Consider the following 17685-nt stretch of genomic DNA (forward strand, 5'->3'; position numbering starts at 1 on the left):
ATTTTCAAGTTCTGATAGTCCAGCACTTCTCCATTTTCCTTGTAAACGACAGTATAAAACTTCTCTCCAGTATAATTCGCTGGGTAAAAGTGCAGCTCCTCGTCTTCAGATGGTGAATTGTCATCGAGAGAAGCGATAAAATCCGGAACAACTGGATTTTCGAAGTTTTGTGATTCGCCAGGTCCCCCTGTTGGAGGACCAGTGTATTTTTGACCTCGAGTTAGGTCTTCTTCTGAAGCGCTTTTCCAAAAACGACTCTCGATTCTGCCAAAAAATCCGAGAAAAATACACAGTTTCATTTTTTCTTTTATTTTTTGCCATTTTTTGATTGATCCGAAGTTTATAAATTCCCGCCAGCGCGATTATGCGCATCAATTTCCTGGGCACGTGTGTTATTCAAATTTCCTCAGCGAAAATTAAACAATTTTTTCCTCAGAAAAACTTTTGAAGAAATTTAAACCGTATTTATTGCGACTGTTTTCTTTACTTTTTCTTGTGACTACAGCATTTTAAAGCACCATTAGCCCAAGCAAAGCGCGCTGCAGAAGATCTATCAGAACTCGGCAGCATAAATGATTTAAAACGATCGATACCCGTCAAAGCGTGCAAGATAATGGCCAAATCCCAAAGCCGGCTAAAAGAAGCAGCAGCAGACTCAACACGTGACAAGTCATTTTCATCCCCAAAAGGGCTTACCACCTTTTTTTTCTTTATCAACAGTTTCAAACCGCGCTGTTGAGAGAAAAATTTCAGTTGTCGTTTTTTTTTCTTGGAAAAGTCCCAAAAAGGAAATTTTAAAACAATAAAAGAAACAAAGATGCCAGATATGAGCGACCAAATTTTCCAGGTACAAGTTTCTTTTCAAATTTTTTCTCGCGTAATTATGTTTTATGACCGGCGTGAAAATTTATGTTCTTGATTTTTCGACACGAGACGTTAAAATTTGTCGAGAAAAAATAATGAGGAGATCGAAAATTTTTCCAGAAAATCTGAGAAAAAAAAGAAGGATTCAATCAGAAATCGACACTTTTGTATGAAAATTAAGGGGATAGACAAGAATAAGTGGGTTTTTACTTTAAGGCTAATACAGTAACACCCTTATTTTATTCGATGAAATAAAAGTTCGGAATCTTGTTGCTTAAAAATTTAGATATGTAAGGGTAGAAACCCCCTTTATTTCAAGTAATGCGTCGAAAAATGAAACAAAAATTAAGGTTATCGAGTTGGAAAAGGAAAATCAAGATGGAAAAATGATACTAGGCTGCTCTGTCGGTGGAGGAATCGACCAAGATGAATATCAAAATCCATTTAGCAAAGGAGACAGGTACTTATTTCATCGCTTTTGGAGCTTATTTAATTTTCAGTGGAATCTTCGTTTCAAAAATCAGAAGGCTAAGTCCAGCAGACAAAGCAGGACTTGAAGTTGGAGACAAAATTGTCGAGGTAAGATGAATAACTGACCCGTTTTGCCTATTTTTCAGGTGAATGGAAAACAGTTGACAAAGATAAGCCACGAAAACGCGCTGAAATTGCTGACAAATGACGCTGAGGAGTTTCTTGAGCTAAAAGTGATGCGAAATATGGTGACTGATGATCCGCGATTGATGATGAAACGAGCTGCTGTCGAATTCAAGGTCGCTCGCTCTAGCCGATTTATGGAGTAAAAAACTTTCTTCGATTCGTTTTTGCAATTTTACTTTGTGTTTTTTGATGTCACCTGCCACCTGCTTTTCTTCAAACAAATTAATTTCTTAATAAAATGAACATTAAGGACCCCCCCATCAAGATGAATTTGGTCAAAATTTTCTGTATTTTTTGGTCGTTTTGGGTTCTTTAGACAACGAGGAGAAACTTTTATGTTGAAATTTTTTCGCTGCTATAGAAATTTTTGACTAAAATTGGCTTTAAAAAATGAAAATTTGCATTATATTTTTTATGAAAATCCTTGGTTTGCTATATTTTCATTTTAATTAAGGGTATACCCATCTTAAAATGCATTTCCATCATAAAAACAGTCAGAAAAATATAAATTATATTATATAATCGAAGGCAGTTTTTTGAAGAAAAACTTAAAATTGAAATCTGTAAATTTGCCTTTTATTCGACTTATAAATTTTTAACGGGGCAGTCCTCCTTAAGTTCGTCGACCAAAAACTCTCAAAAGAGGAACGGTCGTAGCTTAGGGCCTTAACTTTATCCTGTAAAAAAATTAAGGGTATACCTCAACTAAAATCCTAAAAAAAACTTTCACTAAGCAACTTTACCTATAAGGGCCTGTATACCCTTAAATTTGTAATCAAGAGATTATCATAAGGGGAACGGTTGCAGCCGAGGGTTTGATCTAAAGGTAGCAAGTGAAAGTAAGGATCTACCTTAGACAGTTTCTGAGAAAAACTTTCACTAAACAGCCCCTTTTTCACGATTCTTGATGGGGGGGTCCTTAATGTCAAAAAAAATCCTTACGATTAAATTAGTCGCTCAAATTATCTATCACGTCAAAAACTACCTACTATTACAGTCAGGTCTTGCAATTGCGCGAACTGCAATTGCGCGGTTTTTGGCGAAAATCCCGAAAATTTTTGCATTTTCCTAAAATGCTTTTTTTGATAGTAAAAAGAAAAGAGGAGAAAATTCAATAAAATTGGCCCATTTTCAAAAAAAAATTGACGGCTTGCAATTATTTGGTTTTTGGCGAAAATCCCGAAAAATAAAACCGCCCATTTGCAAGACCTGACTGTAATCAGGAACTTTAATACTGAAATAATTTGTTTACATGAAATGAGGCACTTCCCATTAAAAATTTTTCGATCCTCTGAAAAGTTGAAAATTATACACTGACCTTTGGGCCCCGAAGCGCCGAGCCCTTTCATCAGCAGATTCAGAATTTTCGATAAATAAACCAGAGAAAAGCCAGAAAATCGAGACTATGAAAATTCTTTGGCCCCTCTTTACTGCAGTTCTAGCTCAAGAAGGGGCTTTTGAAGGAGATGAAGGTGTTTATGTCAGGTAGAGATATTCTGTCAAAAGAAGGTAAAACAGGACTTCTAGACCGGCGTTTGGACCAGAAATCAGAGGAAGAATGCAGGCTCCCCGGCCGACTTTGAGACCCGTTGGTGGAGGAAAACGACCGATCAAGAAAGTAGCGCCAAAGAAAGTTGCAAAGAAATCCCCAAAGAAAGTCATCAAGAAGAAGCCAATCAAAAAGGTGCCAAAGAAGAAAGTCCCTCCTCGACCGAAAACGACAAAGAAAACAACAACGACTACCACCACGACCACCACAACTTCTACGACAACGACTGAAGAAACAACAACAGTTCCAGCAACGACTACAGTAGAGACCACAGAATCGGTTGTTGAAGAACAGAGAGAAGTCGTCGAGCTTCCAGGAAATTGAATCAAATTTGAGCCAAGAATGAAATCAAAGCATTTTTGATCCAAAAACAGAGATCAATGAGGCAAAAGGCTGGAATACTTACAATCAGTACCCAAATAACTACAACAACAACCAGGTCCAAAATGTCGATCAATACATTACCCAGGTAAGATAACGGGGAATGAAATTATTCAATTGAATAATTTCAGACGGCGCAGGGATACGCTGCTGGAGATCCCCACTTTATGGTGGAGACAGAGGGCCAGCCGCCAATTTGCTTCGATTTCAACCCGCCTATGGATGCTGATTTGAACTTGTTTTCAGACCCAGAGAGTGGCTTGATGCTCACAGGAAATTATTGAGAAAATTTTTTGAGATTTTTACTTTGAACAATTTTCTTAATGAAAACAGCGACGTTGGAGGAAAATGAGAAAGGCGACGAGTTCATCACTCAAATCCACTTCCGATCGCCGGACGGCTCTTTTCTCAAATTCGGACTCAATGGAGTCATGGAAGAAGGCCTCGATGGGGAGCGAGGGATCGTTTCTGACCCTCTCACTGGGGATCAGATTTATGGAGACTTGAGTTTCTTCTCCAACTGGTATGACTTGTTATGGATGAAAAAGTGAGAGAATATCTTTAGGAATGAAAACGGGCTTCATGAGCATACAAAAGTCAAAGTCGAAAATGGACCAACTTTTATCGTTCGATCGAATCTGATCCACAGAAATCTTCAGGTGAGCGCTCCATTCTATATCAAAAAAATAACCATGTTTAGGTTGCTGTATCAGATGCAGCAGGCGTTTCAAGCCGAACCAAGGGCGTCATCGGCCTTTTTACCCGACCCAACGCCTATTTCGTCACAGAAAAAGGCCCCACAGAAGACGAAGAACAACTTGCCTCAGTTACCATCAAGTAAGATTTCAAGCCAAGTCAACCTTCAACTCAAAATTCTAGCGGACACGATTTCAACGCCCTCCTCCAGAGATTCCACCACACAGAAGCGTGCTGGGTTATTGCCGAAATGGACGCTTTGGATATGCTCGCGATTTTAGCTTGATAACTTTCTACCTTGCAAATAAAATAACACTTTTTTTTAAAGCAAGGTATTATTTGGAAGAACAGAGTTTGATTCAGAATTGAGAGGGTTTTTCAAGTTTCGATTTTCCCATCGCTCGTTCCAGTATCGCATGGTTAGGAATACTTTTTCACAGAAGTGGCATTCTTCAGATTTGGGTCGATCTGGTCCTTTTGGGCTTGTTTTCAGGGGAAGAGATTCGGATGTTTCGGAATTTTCAAAGATTGTCATTTCACTAGGAACTCAAAGTTATCGACAAAACCTTCTTTGGATATTTTACCTGATGAAACTTTTGTCAGCTCGTCGGGGCGTCAAAAATTTCCCCTCGGAAACCGACCAAATTGAAGTTGAAATTGAGGAAGATTTGATCTCTGACATTTTTTGTTGTCTCAGCTGCGGAATGAGCTCTCCCGTGAAACTGGATTTGAATTATTTACAGTGCTTGTGCATGTTGCAAGGGCAGAAAAAAGAATTCATTCAAGGGATCATTTGCATAATCGTTTTGTTTCTTGATCAAAAATAGGAAGACCATAAGCAAAGAAGAATTTTGAAATGCCTGCAAAATAATCATGGCCATATAAATGAACAAATAATAGAAGCGTTAACTTCTATCTTGCATAACTTACAGAATTTTTGAATTTGATAAAACAGTGCAGAAAAGTTGAATCAGCTGGTGGAGCGCGTCACAGATGACGATGTGCAGCAAAAAAGGTCTTATCGCCGCTCCGGCCAATCAGTGTGCCCAATCACTATCTGTCTGGTACCTAATCTTCTTTCCTTTCCAAGAGTTTTCCAAAAGAAATTTCTTCAAAGCCCTTTTTTCATAAAAGAGAAAAATGAGACCAATTTACAATGCTCCAAAAGTGGCCGAAAAGAAGGACAAAAAAGCAAAATCTTCAAGGTAAAAGCGACAACTAGAATCTTCTCTGAATGTTACTGTAGCTCATTTCTCCCTTTGCACATGCAGCACTGTATCAACATGTCAAAACAGCAATCAGACAAGACCTACGTCGCCGACGCCAAAAAATCAAACTCGAAGAACTCCTTCCGAGTGACGGAAAACCAAGGCTACAAGCAAGCAAAACAAGTAGCTGCAGAAACCAGCGTCAGAAATTATTCTAAAACGAAAGAAGAAGTGATCAAGACATTCAAGGGCGCGCAGAACTTGGGCTACGACAATCCGGAATTGCAGAGACACAAGAAAATTCAAGAGCAAGTTTCGAAGAATATTTACAAAGAGGATTATGAATTGGAAAAGGATGCGATTTATTATCCAGCGGATTGGAATCCAGGAAAGAGTTTGCATTTCTGCTTCACAAGACCCAATTTATTAAGTCTTGAACTTAGTTATTTGCACTGGGCAGTATCAACCATGTGATGATATAATTATTTATTACGCTTCGAATCCTCTTCCTCCAAGAAAATCCTTACGGCCGTCTTATGGTCTGTCTTTGAGAAATAATTCGTGCCCATTTAAATATTTAATAAGTAGAAAAACCATAACTGTAAATTTTTTTTCATTTTATTTGAATTTTTTGCACTTTCTGTCTAGTGTGAGAATAATTGCATCAATGTCAAAAAGTTGAAACCACCACTTCTAAATCAGATAAATCTTAATCTTAAAAAAATCTAAAAAAACAAGAAAAAGGAAAATTTAATCAATAAAAGATAAATTTCGCCAATTTTTCCAAATTATTTGGTCAAAATTTTTCAATCATCAATTAGTCAAAAATCAACTTGAAAAAGGCTATCAACAACAACTCGCCACGAAAAACGAAGAACTTTCTTCAAAAAAACGCTCTGAGCTCGCAAAAAACGACTACACTTTCAACGCCTGCGAGACGGAAATCTACAAGAACCAGAAGTCGAAGAAAGAGTCCGAGCTTCAGTACAACAAAGATTGGGAAGAATCGAAAGCGAAGATCAAAGGCACGACCGAAACCGTCGAACTCGCCCGCGTCAAAGAAGTAGCTCAAACGCAAAGCCAGCGAATTTACACTCAAAATGGCAAAGAATTTCTGAAAAATTACGATTTGAACAAAGGATTGATGAATCGAGGAGACATTGCTCACGATGTCAATTCGAAGAAAACGAGCGATGTTTTGAACAAGAATTACAAAGCAGATTGGGAAGACAGCAAGATGAAAACGGAGTTTGAGAAAAACCTGGGAGAGGTTAATGGAATCAAGGTTAGGCCAATTTATACTAGCGGCTGTTCTGACTCAGCAACTCAGCAGATAGAAATCTAATATTTTTAACCTCTTCGATCGAAAATCAAGAATATTCATCTGCTCTTTTTTTCTTACTCGGTTAATTTAGCATACACTCGAAACATCAAAAAATGTCATCGACGCTTCCGGCGCTCGCTACAAAAAAGATGCCCAAGAAACCAACCGTCAAAACCAGTTCACCAAGACTTTCTGCGATACCGAGCACTACAAGACTTCGAAGAAAATCACCGAAGTGACGAGAGATTCGATTTATCAAAAAGGAAAGCAGGATATGATCAAAACGCACAAGGGTTTTCAGTCGCTTGATATTTCCAAAGTGCCTTCTTTCCAGGTACAAATACGGCCCCCGCGCGCCAACAGGTTAACATGTCTTTTCAGCAACACGAAGCCAATCAAAAACAACTGTCAAAACACGCTTATTCCGAAGACTGGAATCTCGAAAAAGACTCTGTTTATTTCCCCGCTCACGCGACCGAAAGCTACGAAAAGTAAGTGGAACTTGACTTTCATCCGTGACAATGGACGGATTATTTTGACAACAAGCGTGGCCCCAGTCACGTGAAAAAGTGAACATCGAAAAAATGCATAATCTTATTTTGGATGAGCCTTTGAACTTTCTTTTCTAGTGCCCAAAAAGCGCAGGAAGCTATTTCCACGTCGAAGTACAGGAAAGATGCTGAGAAGACGATGAAGGTACTGTAGTTGATAAATGTTTTCATTAACAATGATAATTTTTAGGAAGGGAATAATTTCAACATCGCGGAGTCAGAAAAATATCAAAATGACAAGCTCAGACAACAGGTATGAATCATTACGTTTTAAGGGGGTAGAAACAGCTTTCTCGATTTTCAACTGTAGCTACATAGAAGAAAACATAAGATTTATTTATGTTAACGGCTATTCCTCATAAATGTTCCTAGAAAAGGGGTTGAGGTTCACAAAACTGTGAATGAAATTTGTTTAACTATCAGGTGACTCGAGATATTCGTGTTTGAAAAGTGGCGAAAAAAGAGAATTTCGGAGAGATGAGTTGCTTCTGAGCCCGCTTACTCAAAAAATTGATGACTAAAACAAATTTTGAGGGAAATGCTCCTAGAACTAAGATGTTTCTATCTAAACCTGAAAAGAAAATTTGAAAATAAAAGATTTTCTTGTCTGTAGCACCGGTCAAAAATCGCCTTTTTCGGAAAAAGCCGTTTCTACCCCCTTAATACGAATCGTATGGGATTATCATGACTGGAATTTTTGACTCGAAATTTTTACAAATAACTATCATAAGCACGAAAAAATATTGATTCTTGATTATGAAAATTTTGCCAAAATCGATGTTGACACCCTTAAAATAGATGAAAACGTGTCTAGAAAACGGTGTTCTCCTAAGTTCATGTAGAAAGAATGATATAAGTACATTTCTCTTTATCGCGGATGTTCAAATTGGTCGGGTAGCCTTATCACCAGTTCACGTTTTTCTACCATCCTTTGATAAGCACAAAAACCGATCTAAGCAGTTTTTCGGCGTAAAAGTTAAAGCGTTTTTCAGGTCACTTCGGAGAAGGCTTACAAGGAAGCTTGGGAAGCAGAGAAGGCGAAAATCAAGGGAGATACTGTCTCCGGCCAGCTGGAGCAGTCGAAGTATTTGGCGAGTTTGAGGGTAAGTCGTGGACAAGTATTTTTGTTATTGCTGCTCGACAGTAATGAGCACTTGAAATGGTTATGAGCGGTGAACGTGGCTTATAATGAACTTGCCGCGCAGATGACATAACTTCGTCAGTTTCTAGTTTTTCGAAAGACTGTTTTTCTAAAAAATCATTTATTGAATCAGATCATGAGGAAATCAGAAAATTTTCTTGATTTGAGAATCGTTGAACGCTGTTCGGCATTTTGGACAAGTTTTTGGATTCAGGGCATTCAAGCAAGAAAAGCAAAATGAGTGAAAACAGGTGACAATGCAGGCTTGTTGATGATCCTCGCCATATTCCTCCAAGCAAACCCCACAGCAGTTCATGTTGTTCTTATCAACTTTCTTCTTAGCGCCTTAAATTTTGCTTAGATTTAGGAGCAAACAGTCATTTTACCAAGTTTTTTGGAGTGGAGGACTCTCGCCCAAGTGGACTCTCGCCCAAGTGGACTCCCGCCCAAAAGGACTCTCGCCCAACTTGGGCGGGAGTCCATCTTAGGCGAGAGTCCATGTGGTAATTTTCAACCATGAGAAACAGAAAGTTGGGCGAGAGTCCATCTTGGGCGAGAGTCCACTTGGGCGAGAGTCCTCCACTCCAATTGTTAATGACTATTCAATGACAAAAGAAAGCAATGAGCTGTATATAATATATATGCGATGTACTTTATATAAATTAAAGTTAGGGTTATGGGGCACTGGGCAAAATGACAGAACAACCTTACCCGAGGGTAACCCTAAGTAACCCTAGACTAGACCCCGGAATCTTAGGACCTAAGGGGCGAAGCCCCGTGGTAAGGGGCAATTAGATTTGATAATTTTGGCTGAAAAGAGGTGCAGTAGGACTGACCTTCTCTTTCAACCTAGTCGAAGATTAGCACTTTTTTTGAGAGTTCCCGTTTCGGTTCGTCCAGCAAGATAAGCGAAAGCATAAATTCTTTGATGTGAGAAAATATTGCGCTTCGGTAATAAAACTGGAACTCTCAAAAAAGTGCTAATCCTCGACTAGGTTGAAAAAGAAGGTCAGTCCTACTGCACCACTTTTCACTACGCCTAACTTGGGCGGGAGTCCATCTTGGGCGGGAGTCCACTTGGGCGAGAGTCCACTTGGGCGAGAGTCCTCCACTCAGTTTTTTGATCTCATTCGCCTTTGCAGTTAGTTCTTTTACTTTTTGCTCGAGGTTTTGAATGGAAGTCTGAAAATCTGCATCAGCTTTTTTCGTTCGAGTAAGCTTTTTTCCAAATCTTTCATTTCTTTTTGATTTTTCGATGATTTTTCTCTCTCTTGTTCGAGGGATTTTTTTGCAGCTTCAAGATCCTTGTCGTTGTTTTTCAATTCACGAAGTCGTTTGATTTCATTTTCATGATGGTGAATTTCGGCATCAATTATTGTTGACTCATTCTTGATTGGATTGCAGCCGGTTTCATGGTGCTTGAAGAACTCCTTGTAAGAAAATTTCGCACTGCATTCTTCGTAAGGACATTTGAATAAGAGACCACTCATATCAGAACATGGTTTTCTACCAATAAGTGGAGTAAAAGGATTACACATTTGGCACGGGTCCCTTTTCTTTATACAGCTTGATCACAAATTATCGAACGAATAAAAAAAATAATATACCCACATCTAGAACACTCATAAAATTTCCCTGTGTTCTCTGAATGGATGAAGATTGCTGGTATACTTTTGTTTTGTTCTTCGGTCCGGGACCACATCCTCTGTCAAAATGAACAAATTTTTGTCATCAAGCTCCCATATTCAGTCATTCAAATGTTTGCATTTCGAATATTACCTCGGCTCATAAATCCAACACAAATCTCAAACACAAAGGCCTGCATAGCTAAGTCACCTCAGAAGAAAACTGAAAGTCCCCGCCGTGCCTTACAAGGAGCTTCGAGTAGCATCTGTCACTCAAACAAAATTAAGGACCGAAATTACAAGGCCGATTACGAGCGGACGAAAGCAATCAACAACGTGGACTTCAACACGCCCGAGTACCTCCGCGCCAAGCAGAATCAGTTCATGCTTTCTGACAGGTAAACTTTCCAAACTCTTCGTTATATCTCCCTACATATCATCTTTTCTCATAATTCAATTCAATTCAATTCAAAATGGAGTCGCTTCCTTGTTTTGAAAGCAGAGAAAAACATGGACATTGACGCGCAACTCATTTTAGAAAACGATAGACGCGTCCCAAAACATTTCCATTTTTTGCTCCATTTCTTGACTCATTCTTTGTACTTTTAGACACTTTTCATCCGCTTTAGTCTGAGCTCGCAACCTGTGTAGAAAACCTGAGTCAGGTGAAGAAGAGCTCGAATCACAATTTCAATTTTTTTCTTTATACTGGCGAAGCCGCTTTGCGGCTTCGTTTAAAGAAAAAGCCGCTGCGCGGCTTTTCATTTCAGCTCTTTTTTACCTGACTCAGATTTTCTACACAGGTTTGCGGAGCCGAGGCTTTAGTTATAACAATAAAAAAATTGCTCGTTCCCGAAAAATAAATTTTTCCTTATTCAGAAATTACTGGAAAGATTACGAAGGACCGGAAAGGGAAGACGATTCCGACGGCGAGGAATATACAGAAGAGGAATTGGAAATCATGCGTCGCGCGTACGAGGAGCATTTGGCACGTGAGGCCGCAATGGAACGCCAACACGAGGAGAAAGAAGAGGAGCAACAGCAGATTTCGCAACATTCGCCAGAGCAATCAAGTGGTAAGAAAAAAGAGGGGTGAATTTTGTTGAAACGTGCGCAACGTTAACCTGTTTGCGTCAAAAACACGTTAAGCGCTGAAAATTCCAGCGTCTCGTTTTTAATCCGTCTCGAAACCGCATTTCGTTCTCTTTTGAAGCTATTTCCATGTTTTGGCAGCTTTTTTACTTCAAACGCTGAGTTGTGGCGATAATAAATTATGCGCCCCGTCAAGCAGGTAGTTTTTCTCGTGTATAATTTTTAAAATGAGTTGAATCGCTACAATTTCATCTTTTTTCACGATGCTTTTTTGAGGGATAAAATCAGGGGATGAAAAATTTTTTTAGATGAAGAGGAAGAGCCAGAGCCAATAAGAAATGCTGATGGTTATTCAAGATCTCCCATTCCTGAGTATTCTCCTGCAAGTTCTGAGTCTGAGTCAGAATCTGAATGATTAAATTTTTCTGTTCAAGAATAAAAAAAAAAGTTTTCGAGTTCAGGAGCACTTTTTATTTGAATTTTTTTGTACAGATATTTCTTTCAATTCCGCATTTTGTATTTACACAATTTTCGTTTTCAAGTTTTCACTTTCTGTTGTTCTTCATTACTTTTCGCTTCATCGAGGAGTAAAAGCGCTGAATCGCCCCGTCGAGTTCATCGTTGTTGTCGCAATTTTCGTTACGCCGCGCGTTGATTGCCATCAATTTATCTCTAAAATAATTGAGCCATAACAGAGGTTGTTTTGATTAAAATAAGCTTGCCTCCACTCTCGCAACGTATCTAAAGACATCACCAAATTTGAATCTGCACGCGTCAGGCTCGAGCTCGCACAGGATCGTTGCCGAATCACGCGCTAGAATTTCTATTATATTTGGATAAATAATAAAGAGCATCCTCATTAAGATCTAAGAAAGAACTAACGTCTGCGATAAACTTCGCTCTCTGGCACAGCGCGTCCATTTTGTATTCTTTCAATCGAGGCACCATGTTTTTCATCATTTCGCAAACTCGCTCGGAGAGATCGTACGCGAGGGCGTCTTCAGAAGAAATTGAGCTCTGGCAAGTCAAGTAGTTGGGAACTGTTGTCCAGCGATTTTTGTTCGAGACGGTCCAGGTGTTGTCGGTTGGACAGCCCTTTCCCTCGTCGAAAGAACCGGAAGAGAAAGCTGAAGAGGAATTTTTTGTTCGAAAAAGCTCAAGAAAGTACCTGTTCCAAAGAAATTTGCTTTGCTCTGCGGAAGAAGCTGCCAAATTTGAAACTGCGAGTTGAAGAAAATCACGTCTCCTCGATTATCTAGCCACGCATCTTGGTCAACTGCTCGCTGGAACGTTCTTTGTCCGTTCAGAAGATCGTGGACGATGATATTTGAGCAGCAAGAGTCGCCCTGTTGAGCATTCTGACCAAGAAATCGATCCGGGGCGAAGTTTGAGTCGGATTCGGAATTTTGGACTTGGAGAGGACCGTTTCTGTCATTTGATTTGTCCACTTAAAAATTGATGACTTTTGTCCAATCAAAATGCTTGAAAGAATTTCAAGGCCAATCAAAATAAGGAAAAATCACTTGGCCTAATAAGAAGCTGATGATTTAACGATTTTATCAATAAATTATTTAACAATTGATTAATTTTGATTAACTTACTGTTAATCATCAGCCTTGATTGAGCAGAAGCCACTAGAATTGCTCGGACAAATTTCATTTTTCTTGTTTATTTCTTCCTTTTTTCCAGCAACTCTCTATTTCTTTTTGGGGTTGAAATAAATTTCCCAAGGTTTAAAATTCTCGTAACGAACTTTAACGTAGACTGACTCAATCTTATTTGCGAGGCGAGACGCAAGTTCGAGTCCCAAATCGTGACGGTTCACGCGGCGGAACGGGGCGCCACCGCTCGAGCACTCTCTTTTTCAAAACTTTGCAGAAAAACAAATGAGCCGCAATAACCCCAATGGAAAACTCGTTTCCAATTATGATTCGTGTCTAAACAGAGAAACATCATTAGTGACAAGGAGGGAATATTCGCTCGCGTTTTCATCTTTTATAGCACCACTCAGCAACAATCTTATCACTAACTACCTATTGCTCGTTTTTCGGCACGTCCGAAATGTAAAAATAAGAGAAATTAATGAGTGTTTACATTTTCTGATTATTCATTCTTAGCAAGAGTTCAGCTTGGTACACCAACTTGAGTAGAAAACCAAATTCCTACGTCCGAGAGCTAAGAGTGTAAAAATAGTAATTTGGTAATTTTCATGTGATCGTACAAAAGTTTGAAACGTGCGCGAGCCAAATGAATTTAATCTGACCCCGCCCTTAAAATCGTGCATTAAATTTTTTGATGCTACGATTTACAAAAAGGAATCGAAGTTCTCTCAATCAAAGGCAGATTTTTTTTTCCTGATAATTAACGCCGGAACGCATGGCGACCAATTAATTGGTACAACGCCCTTTAATGGCATTTCGACACATTTAGAAATTTGCATATTTACTCATATTAATGAAATAATATGGGTAAAATATGGAGATGAAATTGAAGCTAAGCGTCTAAGAATTATTAATCTCTATCATTTTAACAATAAACAAATCAGTTTCATTGTTAAAAAGAGCTGAAAGGGGCATGCCAATTAATTGGTACGGTCTGCGTTCAGCATTGAAAAAATTTTATGCGTTCCGGCGTTAATTCAAAAGATTTGACGAATTATCAAAAATCAGAAATACAGTTTATTCAAATTGGAGAAAAAAGAAGGCAAAGAGTAAAGAAAAAGACAAGGAAATCAGTTCAGCAGAAGATTTGCAGTGCTCCTCTTCAGCATAATCGCCGATGCACAAAGCAAATTCCATGACGTGAGCGACCATGACCTGCTCATGCGTTCCGGTCATCAAGTGCGCCCATGGTCCTTGCGCGTACACTGCAACGTCTTCCGCTCCGTGAGTTTCGCCATTGGTCCCGGAAGGGTTGATATTTCGTACTGCTGTCGGAGCAAGAAGATTTTCAAATGGCTTTTTTCCGTTCGAAGTATCCCACTCGTCTTGGTACTCGCTGGGCAATTTGCGCACGCAAGTTACTTTTCCACTCTTTTAGACGTTTTCACAAAATTTTGAATTTTTGAAGCACATTTTCTATTTAATCTTTTTTTTTTGCATGCAATTATCGAATAAATTTTTTTATCAAAAATTTATTCTTTTTTTCTATTTTTTTATCAGTTCATGAATAAAAGCCCGAGAAACATAATAATCATAGATGACAGTATTTTTCCACTTGCTGATCCGTCTTCATCCTTTTCAGTTTCTGCTTCGTTACAGTGAGGTTCTTCGGCGTAGTCGCCAATGCACAGGGCGAATTCCATCACGTGAGCAACCATAACTTGCTCGTGTGTGCCCGTCATCAGGTGTGCCCAAGGACCCTGGGCGTAGACTGGAACGTCCTCTGCCCCGTGGGTTTCAATGTATTCTCCTGACGGATCCCAGCTTTCGTCGGAATAAGTTCTGACGGCAGTTGGAGCGAGCAAATCAGCAAACGGCTTGTCTGTATCCCATTCGTCACTGTACTCGCTCGGCAATCTTCGTCCGCACGTGACGTTTCCGTACTTAAAGTGTTAGCAAAGAAGATGAGCGAATTTATTTCATGCAAGAATCATCAATTATTTCATTTTTAACGCATTCCTGATCAGTTTTCTCGTGAATATTGTATCCCGGTCCATTTGCATATCCTGAAAAATACGAAAGGAATTCAAAAGGCTCAGTAGGTTACCAAGAATCATGACATTTTCTCCGTCAGGTGAAGTTTGACTTCCAGGGCCGAAGATGTTCTCTCCTCGTTTTCCATAAGCGCCAATGGAGAAAGTATGTGAGTGGTCAGCAGAAACCATAACTTTTTGCATGTTTGGGAAAATCGGTCAATAGGACTTTTCTGTTATTTTGATCAAACATCTTCCGATAGTTTCATTCAAATTAACCATCTCAAGTGAGTTGCCGATCATCGTATCGAATTCTTTCCAGTCATAAAGGGACCTTCAAGGGTTCAAAAATATCCGATATTTGGAGAAAATTGTTCTAGAAATAATTTCAACCCGTCATTAACAGGCATAGTATCATGATGCGCCAAGTCAATTTTTCCACCTTCGACAAAAAGGTAAAATCCATTCGGATTCAGGGACAATTTTTTGATGGCCGCTTCTGCCATGAGTCGTAACTGTGGTTCCTCCGGCGCCTGAAATCGTTAATTTATTCTTGATTTCGAACAATTAACCCGAAAAAGCAAGACAACACTTACAAATTTCTCTCGAACGTATTCATATTCCAGATGTCGATCAGCATAAATGCCGATAAGACGCTGCTCAAGAGTCAAATTGTCCATCGCTTTTCGTAATTCTGATTCAGTTTCCACCAGGGTCACGTTGCCATCATCTTTCCATTCCTAAATAAATAAAGATTCAAGAATTGACCATTTACGGAATCAACTGTATGAAAATTTTCATAAAATATATGATAATTTTCGAACAATTTTTCGACATTCCGCGAAATTTGAATTTCAAATTTCAAAATATATTTTAATCGGAAGAACGAAATTCCGTAAATGATTATTAAAAAACGCAAATAATAAACATAATGTTTACGGAATTTCCGTATTTCGAAAAGCGCAAATCAAATAATTACCTGAATCAAATTGCGTCCATCCAATCTGTCGACAAAGAACTCGCGCCCTCCTCCCATGATCACATCAATATCGTCGTGCTCAAAAAGCTGGAGAGCAAGGTCCTTGCAATCTTCCATATCTTTTTAATGGCTCTTGATAATAATCAATGCTTTCGTGTGAAAGATTTCCGCTCTACCGAGTAGGTGTGATCGGCAATCGCCGTATTTTAGATTCATTGTCAATTTTTAGATGGAAAATCTCAAGATCGTTCAAGCCGAAAAACTTCGATCAGATCATTTGATTTTAGATCAAACTCGAGAGTCACTGAGGGTGACCAAGGATAATGAATACGAAGAAACGTCACGCTTTACGTAAAACGTGAGGAATAACTGGAAGATGATCTCTTGCGTTGACGCTAAAGTTCGTGGTAAATGTATTTTTGACACCTTTGACTCTTGACTTGTCTGTCTTTTGAGACGTAAGGTTGAAAACTGGCCAAGGACGTAAATAATAGTTCAGCGGAAATGATTCATTCTCGCTACCGGTCACCACTTCGCTGAAATCAACAACGACTATCGATTCTTATCGTTTTTATAAATTTGAAGAACCAAAGCCTTTGTCGCTGACATTTGGATCTTGTTTCATCCGCTTGTCCGAATACCATGTCCTTTCGGCGGATTTGCCAAAGACACCTGAAGGAGAAGCGTGGTTCACATAAGTCGTAGTGACGAAACCGACAGATTTCCCGGCGGCTTTTGCTTTTTCCAGAACTGACTGTACTTCGTTTCCGAGTTGGCTTTGGCAGTCTCCTCTCCGACCGGCAGCCGTTATTCCGACCGTGCCGTAATTTCCTTAGTAAACATTACTCACAAAAGTTCAGAACACACCATAAATATGTTTAAAAAATCATCTTTTCAAATAAATGTAATTCTGGAACACCCGGCTTATTAAATTAATGAACAACTCCATCGAGATCATTTTCAATAAAATTCTTTGTAAATTGAAAGATCACTTATAGATCACAGTAATTCTGTACCTTTGACTCCGGTCAAATAGGCAGTAGCCGTACCAGCAGAATCAGGAGTCTGATAGTCAACATTGTAAGTCTTCACGAGCCCTAGAATTTATGCAGGTCAGAATATAGTCCAAGGATTTTCTCTTCGTTTGGATTAAAATATTCCTATTTCTTTACCTGTGTAATCAAGACTTTCCATGCTGGAAACATGACCCTCTCCACCAGCCAGGATCCTCCCAGCTGTCACTGATGGAACTCCCATTCCGTCACCAATGAACAAAATTGCATTCTTAGCCTTTCCCTTGATTTCCGGTTTTTGCTGCATTTTCCTCAACCTCTCTTTGCCAACATCTCTCCAATAGCCTTCCTTTTCTTCTTCCACCGGCCACGTGACCTCGATTTTCTCTCCCTTCTTTCGAATAGACGGGTGGTACTCTTCATCGTGGGCTTCCACAATCGCCGAAAGGCCAAGAAAAAGCGAGGAAAGCTTCATTTTTCCTAGCAACTTTCTTTCGCAAAAGAAATAAGTGATTTACAGAGCGTCAAATAGTCTTGGCAGAACTTTTATTTGAAGACTTGATGGGTACACATCAAATCGCGGGTTTGAATATACAGAACTGCAATTCAATTGAAAAAAAATGACCCGATTCTGGGGTCGTGTTTGTCAACAAATAGAAAGACAGAGAGAGCCGACTAATTCGTATTCTACCATATTCCGATTATGATATTCGTCATTGAACTTCTTCTAGCCCCGATCCTGGCAAGTCCGGTTATAGCGCCTCATAGAATTCTGAATTATCAGCGCTCTTCGGAAGTTCTAACTCGTCTTTGTCTGCCTGGTGGCGCTATCCTAGAAGTATAAAAGTAACGTTTGACTCTTTACCTCTTTGTATCCCGGTTTGACAAAAATAATAAGAAAGAAAAACAAGATGAAAAACATTTTATTCGCATTTTTAACGATGTCAAATTGTCTAGCGCGGAATCCGACC

The 17685-nt window shown here is 39.3% G+C and overlaps 7 protein-coding genes across 8 annotated transcripts in view; 4 read left to right on the forward strand and 3 right to left on the reverse strand.

Moving 5' to 3' along the window:
• Positions 1 to 17685, reverse strand: part of LOC145698631 (phosphatidylinositol transfer protein alpha isoform-like) — a 58152-nt gene that overhangs the window by 4491 nt on the left and 35976 nt on the right. The window lies entirely within an intron of this gene.
• Positions 710 to 1766, forward strand: LOC145698640 (tax1-binding protein 3-like). Of its 2 annotated transcripts, none has more exons than XM_081775854.1 (4): positions 710 to 847; positions 1215 to 1324; positions 1365 to 1443; positions 1482 to 1766. In XM_081775854.1, the coding sequence occupies exons 1-4, from the start codon at positions 818 to 820 to the stop codon at positions 1662 to 1664; spliced, it is 402 nt and encodes a 133-aa protein (XP_081631980.1). In that variant the 5' UTR covers positions 710 to 817; the 3' UTR covers positions 1665 to 1766. The 2 variants fall into 2 exon arrangements, with proteins under 2 accessions (XP_081631980.1, XP_081631979.1); XM_081775853.1 differs by lacking the exon at positions 710 to 847 and adding an exon at positions 945 to 1031.
• On the forward strand, positions 2895 to 3735 carry LOC145698634 (uncharacterized). Its single transcript, XM_081775846.1, has 4 exons — positions 2895 to 3006; positions 3049 to 3383; positions 3442 to 3539; positions 3583 to 3735. The coding sequence occupies exons 1-4, from the start codon at positions 2927 to 2929 to the stop codon at positions 3733 to 3735; spliced, it is 666 nt and encodes a 221-aa protein (XP_081631972.1). The 5' UTR covers positions 2895 to 2926.
• On the forward strand, positions 3775 to 4461 carry LOC145698638 (uncharacterized). Its single transcript, XM_081775850.1, has 4 exons — positions 3775 to 3974; positions 4017 to 4110; positions 4152 to 4288; positions 4331 to 4461. The coding sequence occupies exons 1-4, from the start codon at positions 3775 to 3777 to the stop codon at positions 4431 to 4433; spliced, it is 534 nt and encodes a 177-aa protein (XP_081631976.1). The 3' UTR covers positions 4434 to 4461.
• Positions 5202 to 11537, forward strand: LOC145697634 (uncharacterized). Its single transcript, XM_081774852.1, has 11 exons — positions 5202 to 5352; positions 5394 to 5749; positions 6177 to 6640; positions 6771 to 7013; positions 7061 to 7170; positions 7309 to 7375; positions 7421 to 7483; positions 8223 to 8333; positions 10285 to 10394; positions 10876 to 11072; positions 11397 to 11537. Exons 1-11 carry the CDS (start codon positions 5288 to 5290, stop codon positions 11501 to 11503), a joined length of 1893 nt encoding a protein of 630 aa, XP_081630978.1. The 5' UTR covers positions 5202 to 5287; the 3' UTR covers positions 11504 to 11537.
• Positions 11546 to 12851, reverse strand: LOC145698630 (uncharacterized). Its single transcript, XM_081775841.1, has 5 exons — positions 12690 to 12851; positions 12257 to 12535; positions 11971 to 12215; positions 11811 to 11902; positions 11546 to 11760 (listed from the first exon to the last, which is right to left on the reverse strand). Exons 1-5 carry the CDS (start codon positions 12745 to 12747, stop codon positions 11634 to 11636), a joined length of 801 nt encoding a protein of 266 aa, XP_081631967.1. The 5' UTR covers positions 12748 to 12851; the 3' UTR covers positions 11546 to 11633.
• Positions 13758 to 17279, reverse strand: LOC145697635 (alkaline phosphatase-like). Its single transcript, XM_081774853.1, has 11 exons — positions 16874 to 17279; positions 16718 to 16798; positions 16296 to 16532; positions 15702 to 15820; positions 15319 to 15462; positions 15116 to 15255; positions 14980 to 15056; positions 14797 to 14916; positions 14717 to 14755; positions 14265 to 14640; positions 13758 to 14118 (listed from the first exon to the last, which is right to left on the reverse strand). The coding sequence occupies exons 1-11, from the start codon at positions 17187 to 17189 to the stop codon at positions 13767 to 13769; spliced, it is 2001 nt and encodes a 666-aa protein (XP_081630979.1). The 5' UTR covers positions 17190 to 17279; the 3' UTR covers positions 13758 to 13766.

The sequence above is a fragment of the Oikopleura dioica genome, chromosome 2 (assembly GCF_907165135.1).
Source record: "Oikopleura dioica chromosome 2, OKI2018_I68_1.0, whole genome shotgun sequence".
NCBI classification, from domain to species: domain Eukaryota; kingdom Metazoa; phylum Chordata; class Appendicularia; order Copelata; family Oikopleuridae; genus Oikopleura; species Oikopleura dioica.